At 37.5% G+C, this 23,077-nt stretch overlaps 2 protein-coding genes across 2 annotated transcripts; one reads left to right on the forward strand and one right to left on the reverse strand.

Annotated features, from left to right (window-relative positions):
• Nucleotides 1–2,581: 2,581 nt before the first annotated feature.
• LOC118557852 (gastrula zinc finger protein XlCGF57.1-like) lies at nt 2,582–5,441 on the forward strand. Its single transcript, XM_036128322.1, has one exon. The coding sequence runs from the start codon at nt 2,632–2,634 to the stop codon at nt 3,928–3,930; it is 1,299 nt and encodes a 432-aa protein (XP_035984215.1). The 5' UTR covers nt 2,582–2,631; the 3' UTR covers nt 3,931–5,441.
• Nucleotides 5,442–18,432: 12,991 nt separating this feature from the next.
• On the reverse strand, nt 18,433–19,787 carry LOC118557857 (gastrula zinc finger protein XlCGF26.1-like). Its single transcript, XM_036128327.1, has 2 exons — nt 19,502–19,787; nt 18,433–19,419 (listed from the first exon to the last, which is right to left on the reverse strand). The coding sequence occupies exons 1-2, from the start codon at nt 19,667–19,669 to the stop codon at nt 18,439–18,441; spliced, it is 1,149 nt and encodes a 382-aa protein (XP_035984220.1). The 5' UTR covers nt 19,670–19,787; the 3' UTR covers nt 18,433–18,438.
• Between the last annotated feature and the right edge of the window lie 3,290 nt (nt 19,788–23,077).

Here is a 23,077-nt window from a genome sequence, read left to right on the forward strand (position 1 = left end):
CCATGATAGCCTATATGCTGTCATGGTAGCAGGCGCTACTTTATTAACATGTCGGCCACCAAAATACTGTTACCTTGACTTGATGTCGCTGGAATTGGGTCAGGATGTTCTTCGGTTGTGCCCTTTCCTCCGACAAAATGCTTGCTACATATGTACTTGAATTTGGTAACTTTTTCCGGGTTGAACTGTTGGGTAGGCCGACCGCCCCGGTGTTCCAAGCACACACATTTCTCCTTGGCAGTCTTGAAGAAAACATCCTTCATATGCGGCCGATCAGCGTACCTCGAGTCGCTGTTGCACGTTCCATAGCAACAATGTTTAAAAACCATGGTCTTAGATTTGGAAAAAGCAGTCGTTTACCGAGTAAAACCTAGGCTAACGCATGTCTCTTTTAAAGCAAAGCAGCGGCGGGGTTCAGGAGTTTGCCCCACTGCGTACCACGTGATGTGACGTCATTGTGACGTTGTGTTTCTAAAAATAGCTCGCGCGCGGTACCGCATTCTGACACCCTCGCCTCCAAAGCTACAAAAACACTACATTTATTACATGTACCATTATCACTAAAGGAGGAAGAGGAATAACTAAACATCAGAAACACAGAGCAGAAGAGAGAGGAGAGACTGAGACAGAGACGGAGAAGCTAGTGGAAGGCAAGGGGAGGAAGCCATTACAACGCTTAGGCTAGGCTAAAGCTAGGCTAGCGAAGTGCAGCAACACAATGTTTTAAACATGCTTATTTGTTAGAAACAGAGAGATTTCACAGCAAACAGATTTAAGATAAAATTGAGAGAATTTGGAACACCAAACCACAATCCATACCACACAATGCAGCAACACAGAAAGTGATGGAATGTGCCTTACTGCAATCTCAGGACCTGAGCACCTCCTGCATGTAAATGATTGTCACTTGTTTGACAAGTTGTTTATATACATATGATCTTAAATATTACCCGTATCTTCTTTAGCTTTACTACACCAGCTCCAGGTCTGGGCTGGGGTCTGCAGCTGGAAATCTAGACCGGTCTCAACACTTCCTCCGTGGTCCTGCTGATTACTGTGTGGTCGGGCCTCAGACTGGGAACCGCCATAGGCAGCAGCCCACAATTGTGAAAAACCCTGGAAATTGTTCTCAGATTTACAACAACTCCAACTCCTTCCATGTTATGCAGTTGTGTTTGTAAATTATTATATGGATCATCGGGGATTACCTTTTGGTTTACAAAACATGGCAGGAAGGGTCAATATCATGTCATCAGCACTTAAAGGTAAAAAATTTAGCTCTACAAAGAACTGACTTTTTAAGGAGATGTTATAGTCATGCACGCTGAAGTTTTGTGTTTTATTGCTTTTTACATTTCTCGATGTTATACTCTCACCCTGTTCTCAGCCTCCCCTTGTTCTTTTATCTGATAATGTGGGGTTTCTATTGTAGATTTCTGTTGTAAGAAAAAGACTCTTCAAACCGTAACTATATTTTATCCTTATTTAATCTAAAAGGCAGAGGGATGTTTACAGTCAGTACTGTGTTCTCATAACAACAAAACGCGACCGATATCTGAGAACCCCGATAAGTTCTCACAAACAGACATTAAATACCAAGGATGTATCCACCCATTCAGGGCGTTCCCAGTATGATATCAGTGTTCCATTCATCACATTGGTGGAGAAGATCTGCAATGCAGACGTCCTTGCTGACGCATATCAGTCATTCTGTCCAGTCTGAGTATGTCAGACACTTTGCCTTCAGCGTCAGTTTAACTGCAATTTCCATGGCAACCAACTTTGCAGTCCAGTCTCAAAATCTCTTACAATGTTGTTTAGATAAAATGGTGCAAACTCAATCATCCAACAATCCATTTTACCTGGCAGGTTGTGAGGCAACAGAACATGAAAAATGCCAAGGGGGTGATTACTTTTGCCAGTAACTGTAAACAAACAATACATAAGAAACAACAATGCAAAAATAACAATAAGAAACAGTTGTAGTTAAATCAAATATGATGAACTAAATATGTAGTTATTAAAATGTGCCTCGGTTCAAGCTGAAATCAAAATACTTTCTAATGTGCATAATGTGTTTCAATGTTTCCTGCAGATGTTAAGCAGAAGCTGATTGTTAAAGAAGAAGATTCTTTAGATCACAGACCTCGTGCCGACCTGCATGACCCAACGCCCCCCCACATCAAGGAGGAACAGAAGGGAGTCTACATCAGTCTGCCAGGAGAGCAGCTCAATGGGAAGGAGGTGATTGATACCATCAGGCTTCCAGTTGCTGCTCCTCCCATAAAGAGTCTGGATGATGAACAATCTCTGCTGCTCTCACAGCTTTATCCAGACCAAATTAAAGGCAGAGAGCTTCCAGAAGAGAATGATGGAGAAGAATCCACCAGGATACAAGATCATGGAGATGTTTCCATTTCTTCAGAGGCTGAAGAAACTAAGGGAGGTGAAGAAGACAGTGATGTAGAACACCCTCTATCTGAGCTGAAACACTTGTCAGACTCTGGATATAAGAAATGTTCTACATCGAAGAAAAATGTGGAGTCATGTAGGAAAGGCCACACAGGAGAGAAGCTTAGCTGCAAAGACTGTGGCAAAACATTTATTAGAAAATATAATTTAAACAGACACATGAGAATCCACACAGGAGAGAAGCCTTTCTGTTGTGATCTATGTGGTCAAAGCTTTGGCTGTAAATCGATTTTAAAGATGCACATGAGAATCCATACAGGAGAGAAGCCTTTTTGTTGTGATCTATGTGGACACAGATTTAGCTGTAAAATAACTTTAAACGCACACACGAGAATCCACACAGGTCAGAAGCCTTTCTGTTGTGATCTATGTGGACAAAGATTTAACCAAAAATCAGCTTTAAACAGACACATGAGAATCCATACAGGACAAAAGCCTTTCTGTTGTGATCTATGTGGTCAAAGATTTAGCCAAAAATCACATTTAAACACACACATGAGAATCCATACAGGACAGAAGCCTTTCTGTTGTGATCTCTGTGGTCAAAGATTTAGCCAAAAATCATATTTAAACACACACATGAGAACACATACAGGCCAAAAGCCTTTCTGTTGTGATCTATGTGTACACAGATTTAGCCACAAATCAGTTTTAAACACACACATGAGAATCCATACAGGACAAAAGCCTTTCTGTTGTGATTTATGTGGACAAAGATTTAACCAAAAATCACATTTAAACAGACACATGAGAATCCATACAGGACAAAAGCCTTTCTGTTGTGATCTATGTGGTCAAAGATTTAGCCAAAAATCACGTTTAAACACACACATGAGAATCCATACAGGACAAAAGCCTTTCTGTTGTGATCTCTGTGGTCAAAGATTTAGCCAAAAATCATATTTAAACACACACATGAGAACACATACAGGTCAGAAGCCTTTCTGTTGTGATCTATGTGGACAAAGATTTAACCAAAAATCGCATTTAAACAGACACATGAGAATCCATACAGGACAAAAGCCTTTCTGTTGTGATCTATGTGGTCAAAGATTTAGCCAAAAATCACGTTTAAACACACACATGAGAATCCATACAGGACAAAAGCCTTTCTGTTGTGATCTCTGTGGTCAAAGATTTAGCCAAAAATCATATTTAAACACACACATGAGAACACATACAGGTCAGAAGCCTTTCTGTTGTGATCTATGTGGTCAAAGATTTAACCAAAAATCACATTTAAACAGACACATGAGAATCCATACAGGACAAAAGCCTTTCTGTTGTGATCTATGTGGTCAAAGATTTAGCCAAAAATCACATTTAAACACACACATGAGAATCCATACAGGACAAAAGCCTTTCTGTTGTGATCTATGTGGTCAAAGATTTAGCCGAAAATCAATTTTAAACACACACATGAGAATCCATACAGGAAAAAAAGCCTTTCTGTTGTGATCTATGTGGTCAAAGATTTAGCATAAAAGCAAATTTAAACAGGCATATGAGAATCCATACAGAACAGAAGCCTCTCTGTTGTGATATGTGAACAAAGATTTAGCCTAAAATCAAATCTAAGCACACACAGGAAAAGCCACACAGGAGAGAAGCCTTTCTGTTGTGATCTATGTGGACAAAGATTTAACCACAAACCAGCTTTAAACAGACTCGTGAGAATCCGTACGGGAGGGAAAATGGCTCTGCTATGAATATTAACTCAAACTGCACAGCTGTAGTTTCCTGTGAGATGTTTGTGTGTTGTCATCGAAGGCAACAGTCTTCACTTGTTAGTTTAAGCATTTCTTTATAGCTCATTTTCAGATGTTTTTTTTTGTCTGTGTATTACATTTTTTAGACAGAGCTGTAGCACCGGTGTGTTCTTAGTCTGTGCACGCTGCTCTAACCACTAGGCCCACCCTCCTAAGTAGTGAGATTTTTTAAGGATGTCTTATTTATTTTTTCCATCTTAGGAAGGGTGTTTTCTGTTTGTGATCACTTTTATTTAACCTGTGGGTCCCCTACAGACAACCTCATAATTTTAATAGGAGAAACACGGATGTTTATCTTTGCTAGGTGAGTGATATGTACGGTAACTGATTAAGACAGTGCTCACATACAGTTGAAACCAAAAGTTTACATACACCATATAAATGTGTTTTTCCCCTAGTCAGACATGAAATCTTAATTAACCTTCCTGTTGTGGCCACTTATGTCGAGGTTTTGTAGATCATAAGTACTATGAATTTAGTTTTTGTAAAATCTGTATTCTTTTGTATATACATCGATTAGATTACTATGGTAATTTTAAAACCCATTATTTTAAGAGATTAAGAACACATCAGGTGGTGGGGAGGTTTCAAAAGTCTGTTGTGACAACAGGTTTTGTAAAAAATAAAATAAAAAATAACCCTCTTTTTTATCTTGTAACGTCAGCATAAGTTCACTTTTTTGTAAATTGGAAGAGTTTTTTTCCTTATTGATTTGTCCATGTTTTTTCTGGAAATCTTTTTTTCCCATCAGGTCAGAAGTGCATTCAAGAAGATCTCCTGTTGCCATTGGAGGACAGATCTTCTCATAATTTAGAATACATACAGAAATAAATAAATGACTCAATTAAATAAATACAGTGCCAAAAAGTAGCTAAAGTGTATAATATTGTGTGCAATTAAATACAACAAAATACTTAAGACATTTATACAATAATTGATCAATTAATTGACAATTAATTAACTCCCGATATATATTTATATGTCAATATTTAACTGCCATGTTTTATCTCTGCATTATAGCATGTTGTTTATTTAAACCACTAATTTTTAATCATCTATTTTTCTTGAAATTATTTTCTCAATCTGTTGGGTTGGGTTTCTTCAAATAGGAAACTTTTTTACCAATGTGTATGTTTTGACTGAATTTGACTTTAAGTACTTTAAGATGACATGTTGTGAATTGGAGATATATAAATAAAAGTGAATTGAATTTGTGTATTTATTGCAAATGTTTTTTCCCTCTACCCCGTTTGTTATTTCATATTTACTTACACTAAAATATATTTTAAAAAGTATTTTCAAATTATTTTATTGTGCATTTAATTCTACAAATGCTGATGTATTTCCACCTCTAAAATATCCTTGAGGCATTTTATTCCTACACAGATTTCTTCCACCCTCTTTATTTCTGTCCCATCTTTTTCCAAAAGACCTTTTTCCATGTGCAGTAGAAACAGAATGGGGGCGGGGTTTGGAATAACGTCACCGCCTCAACTTCTCTCCTATTGGCTGAGCTGGAGCCTTTACCAACCGCTGAGTGCTTGGTTGTTGTAGAAAGGAGCTAGCTGTAGCGGCTAACTTATCTAAGTCTTAAAACTCCCAACGGGTTTTGTTTTTCTTTCTGAGCACCGTTCTTACATTATTCCCTGACATGACAACTGTCACTCCTTCACAGCGGAAATACAAAGCCAAAAACTAGCTCTTCACATTCTGATTGGTCAATCCATGGATCATAAATCAATCAGCCCACATGGATAATTTTTTATGTGGGGAAATCAGCGGCTGACCTAAATCTAAAGTCATATATCTAAAGTAATGGAGAGAACAGCCTGACAAGTTCCAAACATTGAGCAATGTTACATCAATGATAACAAAACAACTGGATTATTTTCAGCCAACCATGTGACCTCAGTATTTCCCCTAATGCTTTAGGCCCCTGGGTTTCAGCCCAGGTGAGCCTATGCATTAAGTCGGCAATGGTTATAAGAAATTCTCCTTTTAGGCATATGCATTAGAGAAATCATTGATGTCAACAAAGTTAATGTTGTTTGGGTGCATTGATGTCTCTAATATCAATGTTCCTTGGACCTCAAAGTCAGCATCTGACACTGACTGCTACAGACCTGGGTGTAAAACTTGAAAATAATTTTATCTTTCATGCACAGTTAGTGTCTGGTCAAGTCCAGCTTTTTCAAACTGAGACAGCTGACTAAAGATTTTTATCATTGATTTAATTACAACTTGCTTAGATTACTGTACTGTACTTTACTCTAGGGCCTAATAAAACTCAAGTAGCCTGACTGCAGCTGGTCCAAAATGTTGTTGCTCTTCTTTTAACTGCTACCAGAAAATAAAAGCATATTTCTCCAGTTTTAGTAGCAATTCATTGGGTGTTTTTAGAATTTTTCATGGCCTTGCTATCCAATATGTGTCAGACCTGCTTCATCTGCACGCTCCCTTTCGTTTGCTCAGGTCTCCAGATCAGTTTTTATTAGTCATTCGTAAAACAAAGAGTGCAAAGAGATAACCACACTTTCTCTGTTGTTTCACAAAACTGTAGATTCAAGTAGCTTTAAATATCAGGCAGACCTTTTCTCTTTCTGTTTAATATGCTGGTGAAGATTCTCAGTCATCCAGGTCAAGGTCATTCCAAAAAAGTAAAAAACAAACTAATTGGACTTGTTTTCCGTAAACGTCTTCAAACTACGGAAAACAAGTAGTTCAATGCCCCCGGCAATTCCGGAGGCATTGAAGGAAAACTGGGAAAGAGTTTTGAAACAAAACTACGAATCTGAAAGTAGCAAAACAAATGAGTACCTGGAAAATTATACTTAGAAGACAAATTAGTAAAACTATCAAACACACCACGTACATACAGATTCTTTAAGTGCCCAACACCCTTATCATACCAAACTGAAAAAAGCGAGTCTGAAGGAGATAGGGGAAATAGGTGGTTGTTAGTTAAAGGAATCATAGAAGATGCAGTTAAAAATTTATGTTGCCTTCTAAACTGATACCAGATCCTAAGGGTGTTACGTACCACTCGATTATCTGTATATAAAGAAGGTTTTGTAGGCAGAGAAGAATATAGCAAAGCAGGTATAAAGGACCCTATGCAAGATGATTGTTCTAATTTACACCAAGGGGAGTGAGGAGATTCCAACCAGCAACAGTTTTTGGATGTGAGCAGCCCGGTAATATATCTGAAAATTAGGTAATGCAAGTCCACCACTGAGTTTACACCTTTGCAAAAATGTTTTTTGGTGGTACTGAGAAGGCTATTCAAAGTTCTGAAGGTCCTAGGTTCAAATCCTATTAAGTATTTCTTGGTTTTAACATCAGAAATGAAAAAGGATAAATGGCTAGGAGAAGTGCTCAGTGCTTGAATGTTCTCATGGTGTAGTGGCATTGTTGGTTGTACTGAGAAGGTGATTCAAGGTCCTGAGTTCATATCCTGTTAATTATTACCAAGTTTTATCATCAAAATAATGGAAAGAAATGAAAAAAAATAAATGTTCTAGGAGAACATGTCAGAGAGTGAATAGTCTCATGGTGTAGTGGTGATGCTGCTGGTACTAAAACTGAAGTTCCTGAGTTCAAATCCTGCGGATTCGTTTGTTATCAGAATGATGTGGAAAAAGTTTCAAAAAATAAATTCGCTCAGAGAAGACATCAGACTCATTGATTTGTATTTGTGTTAAGAAAAAAATATATATTTTTTTTGAAGATTTTAATACACGTGTTTGAATTTGTTTTGCACCATTTGTTTTAGATCAACTGTAGCAGAACTGAATGACAGACATTTATGATGTGCAACTCACGGAACACAATTTGTGTACTTGTACTCAAGAATTTGAAGAGGTGTAACTTTATTTTTTACTTGTGACAGATTTAAAACAATCTACAATTACAAAACACCAAAATTACAATGCACAAATAGTTTTGCCACAATAGTTCTGGACCATTTGGAGCAAAACTAAGAATGTAAGAGGTTTTTGATGTGCAACTCACAGAACACAATTTGTGTACTTGTACTTAAAATTTGAACAGATGTAAAAAAAATTGTACTTGTATTTTTTTTTTATTCTACAAATACAAAGCTTAGAATTTAACGCCCTCCACAACTTCAAATTCACGCTTACAATGCACAAATCCAATAGGATTTGTGCATTGTAACAAAGGGCACAAATGGGCAACACAGAGACAAACAGGACAAACAACCATTCACACACACCTAAGGACAATTTGGAGAAGCCAATTAACCTAACAGTCATGTTTTTGGACTGTGGGAGGAAGCCAGAGTACCCAGAGAGAACCCATGCATGCACAGGGAGAACATGCAAACTCCATGCAGAAAGACCCAGGGGTGTACTCAAACCCAAGACCTTCTTGCTGCAAGGCAACAGTGCTACCCACTGCGCCACTGTGCAGTGGGTAGTGCTTTATTTAAATTATTCAGAATTTTGAAATTAACTTCTTTAGCTTTATGATAGAGAGTATTTAAGGTAAGCGGTTCTTCACTTATTAACCTCTGAATCAGAAAACAAATTTAAAATAGAGTTTTTCCCACATGGAAAGAACCTATATGAGGATATATGCGCATATATGAAACCTATATGCGTCATATATGCGCATATATGCTGCATATATACAGCATATATGTGCATATATGACGCATATATATGCACATATATGCTGCATATATGCTGCATATAAGCTAGATTGAGGCGCATATATGTGCATATATGACGCATATATATGTACATATATGCTGTATATACGCTAGATTGAGTTGCATATATGTGCATACATATGTCCATATATGCTAGATTGAGGGGCATATATCCACATATATGATAATATATATACATTTATATGCTGGATATAGGCAAATTGAGGTGCATATACAGGCCATGTAGGTCTCCGGTATTGCCTCTTTATATTCACATATAAGCCCTATACAGTATGTGTATGCAAGATGTTGACAGGATCTGGTCATTTTGTAGCTCATATCTCACTTTGGCAACTGTCATACATGATGACTAGCTAATTTTGTATTATCAAGGCAAAAATTATGCAAGGACTTATGTATGTGCGAACACATGAAATTGGTATCTCTTGTAATTGGCATGTTATGGAATTTAACAATTGTGAGAAAAGTGAGAGGAAATGGAAAGCTATGATGTCTACATGTTTTCCTGAAACATTTACAAGGTCAATTCTTCTGTAAAGATAGTGGAAAAGAAGAGAATGTATAGCAAAACGGTTTGTCATTTTTTTATTTTGTCAATCAAGGGCCCGCCCCCCCCATTTCAAGTCACTTCAAGATTCACATTACAGCTCACACATATCCACAAATTAACCATTACATCCACCAAATGCAATGCAAAATGAAATGTTTTCTGTATTGTTTTGATACATTTTATAGATGAATTTTGCAGAAAGGTCATTAGAGTCTAAATGTATGACAAAAAAAACATTTTTTCAACTAATCATCATCCCACATCTATCTGAGCATTTCACTGTGGTTAATGAATTTGAAGACAATGTCAACATTTCTGTTCACAGTTTTAATGAACAGACACTTTTCTTTTATCTGAGATGCTTGTACAGCAACTAAAGGCCCAATACTTTTCCCTACAGGGATGAAATAACAAGGATTCTTAAATTGACTGCAGATGTCTTGTTTCACTTTTTGGTAGTACTTCCCCACTGCATAACATGTCTCCCCCTGCCCCAGATCACAGACAATAAATGTCTTCACAGAGAAAATACTTTCCTCTCGATCAGAAAGAATGACAGTGTATGAGTTTCTCCGAAAAGTACGCGAGTAGTTTTGTGAATGAACTATTTCAGCATTAACAACAGCAGCCAGCCGAGGGCAGATTGGCACATCCATTAATTCAAAGCTCACAGAGCTGAGAAGATCCACAAGATAATTTCTTGGGGGGTATTTCTGTTACTTTTTTTTGTTCTTGTACTTTGATTGTTCTTAAGTTAATAAATAATGTTAAATTTCTGCATTTTGGGCTATTATTTATGTTGCCTAGTAGCTATGGATTTTTATAATTTTGCTAATACATAGGTAAATACATGGGCTGCACAGTGGCGCAGTGGTTCGCGCTGTTGCCTTGCAGCAAGAAGGTCCTGGGTTCGAGTCCTGGGTCTTTCTGCATGGAGTTTGCATGTTCTCCCTGTGCATGCGTGGGTTCTCTCCGGGTACTCTGGCTTCCTCCCACAGTCCAAAAACATGACTGTTAGGTTAATTGGCTTCTCTAAATTGTCCTTAGGTGTGAATGGTTGTTTGTCTCTGTGTTGCCCTGCGACAGACTGGCGACCTGTCCAGGGTGTACCCCGCCTCTCGCCCAGTGAATGCTGGAGATAGGCACCAGCACCCGCCGTGACCCCATGAGGGATAAAGCGGTTCGGAAAATGGATGGATAGGTAAACAAGTGCATATATGTGTGGATTGATATAGATAAATGTATCAGCGGATATAGGTACATGTATGCACATGATCTACACATTTAGGTACATGCATGCACGGGTATAGGTACATGTATGCACGGATATAGATATACACATATATATATATATATGTACATATAATATAGGAAAACTGCCAATTTTATATATGTACATATATGTGGTATTACATTATTGCACATATATGTACATATATGTACATATAATATAGGAAAACGGCCAATTTTATATATGTACATATATGTGGTATTGCATATATGCACATATATGTACATATATGTACATATAATATAGGAAAACGGCCAATTTTATATATGTCACATATATTTAAAACCTATATCAAAACCTATATTAAAACATATATGTTTATATAGGTTCTTTCCATGTGGGTTATTTGGTCTGGTGGGAAATACAGAATGAGTTAGATGTTGACGCATCCGTTTGTTAGAGTTACTTTGGTCCAAAAGGTTAACTCCAAACAGTTGAAGAGCGGGTAACTGAAGGTTAGCTGACTGAGTGTTTATATTTTGAACCAGATTTCAGACTGCAGTTGGGATGGAGTTCATTACTATGTTAAACTGAGTGCGTGTGCAATCCAAATTATATAATAAGCAAAATTTGTCATAAGACAGCCAGTCTCCATTGTCATTAAGAAGATGTTTTATGGATCAAATACCTTTTTCCATCCAGTGATCTAAATACAGAGACTTATTTCTGTGTAACACATATCTGTTGTTCCAGATGGGCGTCTGGTGAGGAGTAAAGTTGTGTGTGTACATAAGTTTCCAACACAACAAAACCTGCTTATGAAAGGCAGATAACTTAACAGGAAGTCTGTCGACATTAAAGTCACATCTAAGAACAAAATCTAGGCCACCTAGATTTGGTGAGACAGAACCAAATACTATTTCCATTTATTAAAAAGGATTTCAACCCTTTTAAGACTGCATTTAAACAATCAAAGTCAATAGCTTGTAAACCACCATCATTATAGTCTTTAACCATATTTGCTTTCTATAGGTAGTGGATTCGATTTTTCCAGATGAAATTAAAGTTCAACTGATTTATAGCTTTAATGTATTTGTTAGGTATGGCCATAAAGTAAGCTGGGTATATGCACCGGGACAGGGACTCCATTTTGGTTAGATAGGTTCTCCCAAACAAGGTCAGGTCTCTTTGGAGCCATCTATTTAACTGAGACTTGCAATTCTGTATTTTATTATCTATGTTTACAGTTTCACTGAGTTTAGCATCTTTAGTGATTAAAATTCCAAGATATAAAACTGAGGATTTAATAGGAATATTATAAGCTTCCGTCAGATCAGAGTCGTGAATCGCCATCAGTTCACACTTCTGCAGCTTTAAGGTTAATCCAGATGCTTTGGAGAAAGTATTAATTAACTCAAGAACTTTAGGGGTTTGGTCTAGATTCTTCAAAAAATTGTAGTGTCGTCAGCTAGTTGACTGATTATAATTTGGTCATCAAAAACTTTCAATTTAGGTATATTTGAGTTTTTATAAAAAATACTCAACACTTCAACAGCCAAGATGAAGAGAAAAGGGGAAATATTACAGCCCTGTTTTACTCCCCTATTTATTGTGAAACGTGGAGACCTACCGTGTGGCAGTGCAACTGAACTTGTGGTGTCATTGTAAAAGCTTTTTATTATTCTACAGAAGTTTGGCCCGAATCCGAACAAGTGCAAAACTTTGAAACGAAACTGATGCTCCAACATATCAAAAGCTTTATAAAAGTCAAGAAAAAGGATGAATCCTTTATCCTCAATCAGTTCACTATATTCAAGTAAATCCTGCACCAGTCTGATGTTATCATGTATAGATCTTTTGGACATAAAACCTGTCTGTGTTTCAGAAATAACATCCTTAAGACCAGTCTTTAATCTATTTGTATAAATATACGTTAACAGTTTATAATCGCAGTTTAGAATGGTGATTGGACGGTAATTGTCTAAAATCTTGTTGTCTGTTCTTGGTTTGGGTATAAGGGTGCTAACACCCTGCTTCATGTTGTGTGGAAGTGAATTGTTACATAGGATCTCTTTAAAAACCTGGAATATAAATTCTCTGAGATAATCCCATAAATCTCTATAGAAATTGGCGGTAAGGCCATCAGGGCTGTGGGATTTATAGAGTTTCAAGCATAAAATGGCGTTATCTAGTTCCTCGATATTAATGTCTTTATCGCAATTTTCCTTAAAATCCTCAGTGACTTGAGGGATGAAGTCTTTGACTTGGTTTAGCAGAAGGTCGCATTCTTGGGGTGAAAAAGAAGAGCAGTAAAGGTTTTGATAAAAGTTACTAATTTATTTTGCAATATGAGTTTGGTCAGTACATTCATTGTTGTTAATAATAAGGGATTGAATGTATTTTTTAACTTGTCTTCTCTTTTCCGGTCTGCAGAAGTATGAACTGCTTTTTCCCCTTCCTCAATCCTCTAAGCTCTGGATCTGACAAAAGCTCCTCGGGCCTTTGTTTCATAGATGCTGTCTAATTTAGCTTGTAGAGTCAGGAGGTTATTTTTGTCAGCATCAGTCAACGTCTATTTAAGAAATAGTAGGTTTAACCCTTAACTAACCTTATTTCTTCCATGTCATTGTTTCTTTTTAGGTTTTTGCTAAAAGAATGAGTGAGCCTGTATTTCATATTTTAAGGAATTCCCATTTTTTGGTGTAGGTTATTATCAAATCATCTAACAGAATCTTTTTTATTAGTTGTTTGATTTCCTTGAAGTACAACTCATATTTTAAGAGATTTGCATTGAGTTTCCAGTTTCCTCTGTGTCGCAGACTTTCAGAATGAGGAGTAATTAATAATTCGATACTGCAGTGATCAGTAAGAGGAGTTGGAGACATATTGCAGTTTGATGTTATCTTCAGAATATAATCTGTTTGTCAGGTTCAAACACCTAAAACATTCATTAACAACACAAGAAGGAGGGACAACAATGAGATTAGTTTTCATAAATTTTGCAAGGAGAGGAACTGAGATGCTTAATACAGATCTCCAAACTCGCTCTAAAGCGACTCTGTCCCCTCCTTGCTTTTATTAGGGAAACCCTGGTTACATTTGTCCAGCTAAGGGGTAGGGATAAGCAAAAACACTCTGTGACCTTAGGAACACAGAGATAATAAGCAGTGTACATAGTACATTCATACATAAGCACTCCAGATAGATGAATACAGTTCATAACAGTTTCAGACATATTTAGAAAAACATTATCGTCACAACATATTTCTCTGCTTTCTGCAGGCTATCTGCAACGATAAGAGAGAGAGAGTAAATCAATACACATATATAGTAAAAAAAATGGTAACAACTGGTCTATATATTCCAGTAAATATATGATTAACACAATAAACTGATGAACAAAAAAACTAAAGTAATGAGAGATCAGTCATATGAAATACACTTTAATAAAACCTTAAAACTTCTTAGAAGTAAAGAGTCTATACGTAATAAATACCATGAACTTAGTAACTAATTGTAAAATAGTAAAAGAATAAAATAGTAAATAGTAAAAATAAGTATCATTTTCCCCTTGTTTATTATGTATAAACTCTTTTTCTCACGTCACTTCAGGCCGCCACTTCGTTAGATTTTCAGCTGGAAGGTAATTTTATGAAGGTTGATCCATTATACATTCAGGGTTCAATTTACAGCAGTGATTCATGTGTGTATACTTCAGAATTAAAATATGTCAGGAAAGTGAGTTGGATAAAAGGTACCTGGCTCCTCGTCGCTGTTTTCATCATTGTCATCGTGGGCTAATAGTGGATACATCTGTGCCATTTTGTCCTCCATGGCTGAAATTGCTGTAGTGATGAGACGATTCAACAAAGAACGCAGACAGGGAATAAAACAACATCCACACAACACCAGAATAGCAGTAAACACAACACACAGTAAAAATACAACGTAAATTTAACTTAAATGAACTAGCCAGAAATAATGTATTTATTATATGTGTACATATATATACAAATCATGAACAATATACAAATCATGAACAAGAGACGACCCCGTCATACATTTTTTTTTTACAAATTGTTTATTTTTTTTTACAAAAACCGAAAGGGGAATAGAACAAAGAAAACATAACAAAGCCAGGGCATACTTTATTAAAATGTATTCATTAAGTACAAAACACACATACATATGCAAATCAAATAAATGATAAAAAAAACACTGAAGAATATTCAAAATAAAATACGTTTCTACACTCCTAAACGTGTTTATAGCTGGGGTTTTATATGTACTTTAAGAAATGGCGTATATATTTTAATTTCCCTAACCACAACTGGGAAACATTTTTGCTATTAAAAAACAAAACAAAAAAAATATATATATATATTTACACAAATACATAGATGTACAAAGAGAAACCCCCGGCCCGAAAAAAGACAAAAGAATAAAAAAGTAAGAAAAATGAAATTTTGCCTACGGGAAGTTATTCTGTTCGCACGTGCGCAAATGAGCTGATGGAACGGATTGTGCTACCGGGACGGATCGGGTAGTGACAGGCTTCTTCGTCGTTTCGGAAGAGGGGGGAAATGGATTTTATTTTTATTGAACTATTTTAAAATACAAATTTCAACAATATAAGTACAAGTAAACATAAGACGTTATCCAAAACAGCTATTAGGAAAGAAAATTAAAATAATAAAAACACAAGGGTGTAGCTCATATATCGTGCTAACATTTCTGAAAACTTTAAGGCAGTATTATTTTCAAATATCTTGACCAAGGCATAGAGATACTTGATATCATTCAAAAAAGATTGAAAGTTTGGAGAAGTTTTAAAGAATCTGCACAGGGAGCAGAGGAAAGAAAGTGTCCGGGCACGCAGAGAGATCTCTGTCAGGGGGCCATGTCACTTGGAACCAAACAAAGACAGAAACAAAGTTCTACAAAGACTTGAACATACTGTAGGGATTAAGGGGAAAGCATTAGGCAGGTTTAAATCCTATCTGTTGGACAGATTCCAGTTTGTTCCTGTTAATAATAAATCTTCAAACTCTAGGGTCACTTGTGGAGTACCACAGGGTTCAGTCCTTGGACCAATTCTCTTTACTATATATATGCTTCCGATAGGCAAAATTATCTGACAGCATGGGATTAATTTTCACTGTTATGCTGATGATACTCAGCTATATTTATCCATAAATCCTGATGAATCCAATCGATTACTTTGACTGCAGGCATGTCTTGATGACATCAAAAGCTGGATGACTTTACATTTTCTGCATTTAAGTTCTGACAAGACAGAAGTTGTAATCTTTGGACCAGAGTCCTCAAAGAATAAACTTCTTAATCAATCACTTAATCTGGATGCCATTAACTTGGCCTCTGGTAATAAAGTAAAAAATCTTAGTGTAATTTTTGACCAAGACATGTAATTTAAATCTCATATTAAACAGGTTTCCGGAGTTTCCTTTTTTTCACCTCCGGAATATTGCCAAAATTAGAAACATTCTGTCCAGGCAAGGCAAGGCAAATTTATTTATATAGCACAATTCAGTACAAAGACAATGCAAAGTGCTTTACATGATTAAAATATAGCAAAATAAAACAGAATAAAAGCAAGTAGGAATAAAATATAGAAAGAAAATAGAACATAAAAAATAGTGGTGTTTCAGTTAACTAGAACAGTCAAAGGCAATCCTAAACAAATGTGTTTTTAATCTTGATTTAAAGGAACTCAGACTTTCAGCACTTTTACAGTTTTCTGGAAGTTTGTTCCAGATCAGTGGAGCATAGGAACTAAATGCTGCTTCTCCGTGTTTAGTTCTGGTTCTAGGTATGCAGAGCAGGCTGGAGCCAGAAAACCTGAGTGGTCTGGAGGGTTGATGCACTGATAACAGGTCTGATGTATTTAGGAGCTAGGCCATTCAGGGATTTATAGACTAACAGACGTATTTTAAAGTCTATTCTCTGAGATACAGGGAGCCAGTGTAAGGACTTTAGAACTGGGGTTATGTGCTCTACTTTCTTTTTTTTTTTCTTCCCCAGTGTCCTGTCTAGCAATATGGCAATAGGAATTGATGTCTCAATGCCAGATAGAGCTCGACAGCCAAATCGACTATACGACTGCTCTACGTTCTTAGTCTTAGTGAGGACGCGGGCAGCAGCGTTCTGGATCAGCTGCAGCTGTCTGATCCACTTTTTAGGCAGACCTGTGAAAACACCGTTGCAGTAATCAATTCTACTAAGGACAAACGCATGGATTAGTTTTTCCAGATCCTGCTGAGACATCAGTCCTTTAATCCTGGAAATGTTCCTCAGGTGATAGAAAGCCGACCTTGTAATTGTCTTTAGATGCTTTTGGAGGTTCAGGTCTGAGTCCATCACTACTCCCAGATTTCGGGCCTGATCAGTGGGTTTTAGCTGAAGCGACTGAAGCTGTGTGCTAACTTTTGATCTCTCCTCTATTGGTCCAAATATTATTACTTCAGTTTTGTTTTTATTCAATTGAAGAAAGTTTTGACACATCAAGGTATTGATTTCTTCTAGGCATTTACTCAGTGCCTGAACTGGTCCATAGTCACCTGGTGACATGGTGATGTAGAGCTGTGTGTCATCTGCATAGTTATGGTAGCTGATGTGTTTTTTTATGATCTGAGCTAGAGGGAAGCATGTAGATATTGAAGAGGAGGGGACCCAGGATGGACCCTTGGGGAACCCCACATGTGATTTATGTCATCTCTGATGTCAAGTTACCTACTGATGCAAAAAATGTCCCTGTCCTTTAAGTAGGATTTAAACCAGTGGAGAGCTGTACCAGAAAGGACCGACCCAGTTCTCCAGCCGTTCTAACAGGATGGAGTGATCGACAGTATCAAATGCTGCACTGAGGTCCAATAGAACCAGCACGGTAGTTCTTCCACAGTCTGTATTTATATGGATGTCATTAAACACCTTGATAAGGGCGGTCTCTGTACTGTGGTGAGGAAACCTGACTGGAAAACGTCAAATCGGCTGGTCGTTGTTAAGAAGGTGTTTAATTGTTGAAATACAACTTTTTCAATGATCTTACTGATAAAGGGGAGGTTTGAGATAGGCCTGTAGTTCTGGAGTAGAAGTTTGTCTAAATGATTCTTTTTCAGCAGTGGTTTGATAATTGCTGTTTTTAGGGACTGGAGGAAAACACCTGACAGAAGGGATGTGTTTATTATCCGAGTCAAAACAGATGCTATGACAGGTAAAACTTTGTTAAAGAAACCTGCGGGTAGAACATCAAGGCAGCAGGTGGAGGAACTGTACAAACCGATCCTCTAATTTTTAGGATTTTCTCAGTAAAGAAGTTAGCTAATTCATTGCAGGCCCTGGTGGAGTGGAGTTCGGAAGCCACTGACACAGGAGGATTTGTTAACCTGTCGACTTTGGAAAATAAGACACGAGCATTATTAATGTACACAAGCATTATTAATCCAGGAGCGATGCTGAAAAACTAGTCCATGCATTTGTTACTTGAAGGCTGGACTATTGTAATTTTTTACTAACTTTACTATCAGGAAATGCAGCTCAAAGTCTTTAGCTGATCCACAATGCTGCAGCAAGAGTTCTGATGAAAATCAACAAGAGGGATCATATTTCTCCTATTTTAGCTTCCCTTCATTGGCTTCCTGGTAAATCAAAAATATAATTTAAAATTTTTCTTCTAATGTATAAAGCCCTTAATAATCAAGCTCCATCATATATCAGAGCTCTGATCACAACAAAAAGGCTTCTGTCCTGTATGGATTCTCTTGTGACTGCTTAAACCGGATTTGTGGCTAAAGCTTTGACCACATAGATCGCAACAAAAAGGCTTTTGTCCTGTATGGATTCTCATGTGACGGTTTAAAGAGGATTTTTGGCTAAATCTTTGACCACATAGATCACAACAGAAAGGCTTTTGTCCTGTATGGATTCTTGTGTGACTGTTTAAAGCTGATTTTCGGCTAAATCTTTGACCACATAGATCACAACAAAAAGGCTTCTGTCCTGTATGGATTCTCATGTGACGGTTTAAAGCTGATTTTTGGCTAAATCTTTGACCACATAGATCACAACAGAAAGGCTTTTGTCCTGTATGGATTCTCGTGTGACTGTTTAAAGCTGATTTTTGGCTAAATCTTTGACCACATAGATCACAACAGAAAGGCTTTTGTCCTGTATGGATTCTCGTGTGACTGTTTAAAGCTGATTTTTGGCTAAATCTTTGACCACATAGATCACAACAGAAAGGCTTTTGTCCTGTATGGATTCTCGCGTGTGTGTTTAAATTTAATTTTCGGCTAAATCTTTGACCACATAGATCACAACAGAAAGGCTTCTGCCCTGTATGGATTCTTATGTGTCTGTTTAAAGCTGATTTTTGTCTAAATCTTTGTCCACATAGATCACAACAGAAAGGCTTTTGTCCTGTATGGATTCTCGTGTGACTGTTTAAAGCTGATTTGTGGTTAAATCTTTGACCACATAGATCACAACAGAAAGGCTTTTGTCCTGTATGGATTCTCGTGTGACTGTTTAAAGCTGATTTTTGGCTAAATCTTTGACCACATAGATCACAACAGAAAGGCTTTTGTCCTGTATGGATTCTCGTGTGACTGTTTAAAGCTGATTTTTGGCTAAATCTTTGACCACATAGATCACAACAGAAAGGCTTTTGTCCTGTATGGATTCTCGCGTGTGTTTAAATTTAATTTTCGGCTAAATCTTTGACCACATAGATCACAACAGAAAGGCTTCTGCCCTGTATGGATTCTTATGTGTCTGTTTAAAGCTGATTTTTGTCTAAATCTTTGTCCACATAGATCACAACAGAAAGGCTTTTGTCCTGTATGGATTCTCGTGTGACTGTTTAAAGCTGATTTGTGGTTAAATCTTTGACCACATAGATCACAACAGAAAGGCTTCTCTCCTGTGTGGATTCTCATGTGTATGTTTACATCATATTTTCTTGTAAATGTTTTGCCACAGTCTTCACAGCTAAGCTTCCCTCCAGTCTGGACTTTCCTACATGACTCCACATTTTTCTTCTCTGTAGAACATTTCTTATATCCTGAGTCTGACAAGTGTTCCAGCTCAGAAAGAGGGTGTTCTACATCACTGTCCTCTTCATCCTCCTCAGTGTCTTCAGCCTCTGAAGAAGTGGAAGCATCTCCATGATCTTGTATCCTGATGGATTCTTCTCCATCATTCTCTTCTGGAAACTCTCTGCCTTTAATCTGGTCTGGATAAAGCTGTGAGAGCAGCAGAGACTGTTCATCATCCAGACTCTTTATGGGAGGAGCAGAGACTGGAAACCTGATGGCATTAATCACCTCCTTCCCATTGAGCTGCTCTCCTGGCAGACTGATGTAGACTCCCTTCTGTTCCTCCTTGATGTGGGGGGGCGTTGGGTCATGCAGGTCGGCACGAGGTCTGTGGTCTAAAGAAGCTTCTTCTTTAACAATCAGCTTCTGTTTAAAATCTGCAGGAAACATTGAAACACATTATGCACATTAGAAAGTATTTTGATGTCAGCTTGAACTGAGGCATGCTTGGTATTTAATGTCTGTTTGTGAGAACTTACGGGGTTCTCAGATATCGGTCGCGTTTTGTTGTTATGAGGACACAGTACTGACTGTAAACATCCCTCTGCCTTTTAGATTAAATAGGGATAACATATAATTACGGTTTGAAGAGTCTTTTTCTTACTACAGAGGTCTACAATAGAAACACCACATTATCAGACAGCCTATGGCGGTTCCCAGTCTGAGGCCTGACCATGCAGTAATGAGCAGGACCACGGAGCAAGTTTCGAGACCGGTCTAGATTTCCAGCTGCAGACCCCAGCCCAGACCTAGTGTAGTAAAGCTAAAGAAGCTACGGGTAAGATCTAAGATCACATGTATATAAACAACTTCATCATCACAATCATTTACATGCAGGAGGTGCTCAGGTCGTGAGATTGCAGGAAGGCACATTCCATCACTTTCTGTGTTATGTTGCTGCATTGTGTGGTATGGATTGTGGTTTGGTGTTCCAAATCCCCTCAATTTTATCTTAAATCTCTTTGCTGTGACATCTCTCTGTTTGTAACACATAAGCATGTTTAAAACATTCTGTTGCTGCACTGAAAAGGCTATTATAGTGGGTGATTTTAACATTCATGTTGACACATACTGTAATAACCTTAGCGTAGCCTTTAAAACTATACTAGATTCAATTGGTTTTGCTCAAAATGTGCATAAACCGACACACTCTTGGCATTTGAGTTTAATCTAACCTCTCCACCCCCAAAAGAGGGTTCCATTATAGTAGATCTTTATCGGATAATGCTGCATCAAACTTTAAAGAGTCTGTCCCCATTTTAATATCTTCAGTATTGCAGAAATACCCTGCAGATAGCAGCAATGTTGTTTCTTCCCGTTCACAAATAGACGCCATTGTTAACGGTGTGACTTCCTCATTGCGTTCTGCATTAGACAATGTAGCTCCCTTGAAAAAGAAGGTGATTATTCACAGGAAGCCGGCTCCCTGGTTTTATTTAGAGCTGCATTCCTTGAAGCACAATGTTAGGAAATTGGAGAGAAAATGGCGCTCTACACACCAAGAGGAATGCTACCTAATCTGGAAAGACAGTCTATTGTTGTATAAAAAGACCATTCGCAGAGTTAGAGAAGCATATTTTTCATCATTAATTAAGGAGAACAAACATAATCCTAGATTTCTCTTCAGTACAGTTGCCAAACTTACCCAGGGCCACAGCTCTGTTGATCCATCCATTCCCTTAGCTCTTAGCAGTAATGACTTTATTGGATTCTTCATAAATAAAATTGATTCCATTAAAAAATAAATCATTGGCATCCTCCAAAACATGATTACCTCGTCTTCAGTAAGTGAGGCAGTGCTGGAGGAATCTTTAGAACCTGCTCTGTGTTTGAACTATTTAGAAGCAGTAGAGCTTTCTGAGCTATCTAAAATTTAGGCTTCATCTAAACTAGGGCTGGATGATATAGAAAATAAATCGATAAAAAAAATGCATATTGATCAATATTGATAATTATTGAAAATATTTAAAACCATATTTTATGTGCAGCTCTGTCTGGACATTTTATGATATTGCTAAATTATTTAATTTTAATAAAGAACACAAACAGAATTCCAATTAAATCTTTATTTAAACCAACTTTAATTATAACACTTTTTTTAAAGAAAAATAACTTAAGAGACCTGAGTTACATTATTAAATACTGACAAAGAATAAACTAAAGTGACCAGAAAAGTGACCAAAATAAATATAACAAATAAATAAATAGTATAGCCTATTTAGGGGGGAATAGTACACTAGTTACTCCTCAGGTTCCATTCTCTTTCTATATAGTCAATTGAGAGGCTGATGCAGGGCTGAGGTCAGAGGTTGTGGCGTGGGAAGACACAGATTGCAGCTCATTTTCCAGTGATTCCCTGCACTAGTTGTACAATTTAGGGAGAGCTGTTAGAGAAAAACTTGCAGCCCCGAACTTTATATCGCGGATCAAGTGTAGCGAGTAGTTGTTTGAAGCCAGGTTTTTCAACTGCAGAAAACAGCATCATATCCATCACTATGAAGTTTGTTACTGCATCACGCAGTAACATGCTAAGCTAGCATTAGCACACCATGTGCTACATGCTAAGCTAGCATTAGCACCTCCTATTAAGTCTGCCATGTCTTGACATAAATGGCTGTCATAATATAACAAAGTTAATTTAAAACGTGAACAACGAGTTGTGATGAAGAGGAGGAATCCATCAGCTGCTGAAAACGGCTCCTAAACTTTAGCTCCATCCACACAGTTAGCATGAAGAAGGAAATCTCCAAACCTGATGGGTGCAGCAGAACTCTGGGCTGGAAAACATCCCCCATCATTGGTGTCTCCTCTGCTGCGTCCTGCCGCTCTTTGAGCTCCTGCTTCCCTCCAGTTTCTCCGCTGTGCCTCCAGCTGCTGGACTTCTTTCCAGACTTCATCACCTGCAGCAGCTGCTGCTCTCTTTCAGCCTCACCAACACTCCCGATTCTGGCCTCACAGCAAAACAAGAACAATGAACATGGAGGATCAACGCGGCTGTGCTGCCAGGAAAAGGACAAAAGGAACCGGAAATATCTTTCTTCTTTTTCTTCTTCTAGTATAATGGTGCATCGCAAACAACTGAATGCCTCATTATTGCCACCTACTGGTGTGGAGTATGGCTTGAATGTCGCTCAAAAACAAACCTGATCCTATAAAAGAATTAATTCTGTCTAGAAAAGAAACTGGCCTGGTAGCATTTACTTCTTTAACCTTGAGTTTCTTTTAAATAACTCAATAAGATTTAGTTTG

The sequence above is a fragment of the Fundulus heteroclitus genome, chromosome 24 (assembly GCF_011125445.2).
Source record: "Fundulus heteroclitus isolate FHET01 chromosome 24, MU-UCD_Fhet_4.1, whole genome shotgun sequence".
In the NCBI taxonomy this organism is placed as follows: Eukaryota; Metazoa; Chordata; class Actinopteri; order Cyprinodontiformes; family Fundulidae; genus Fundulus; species Fundulus heteroclitus.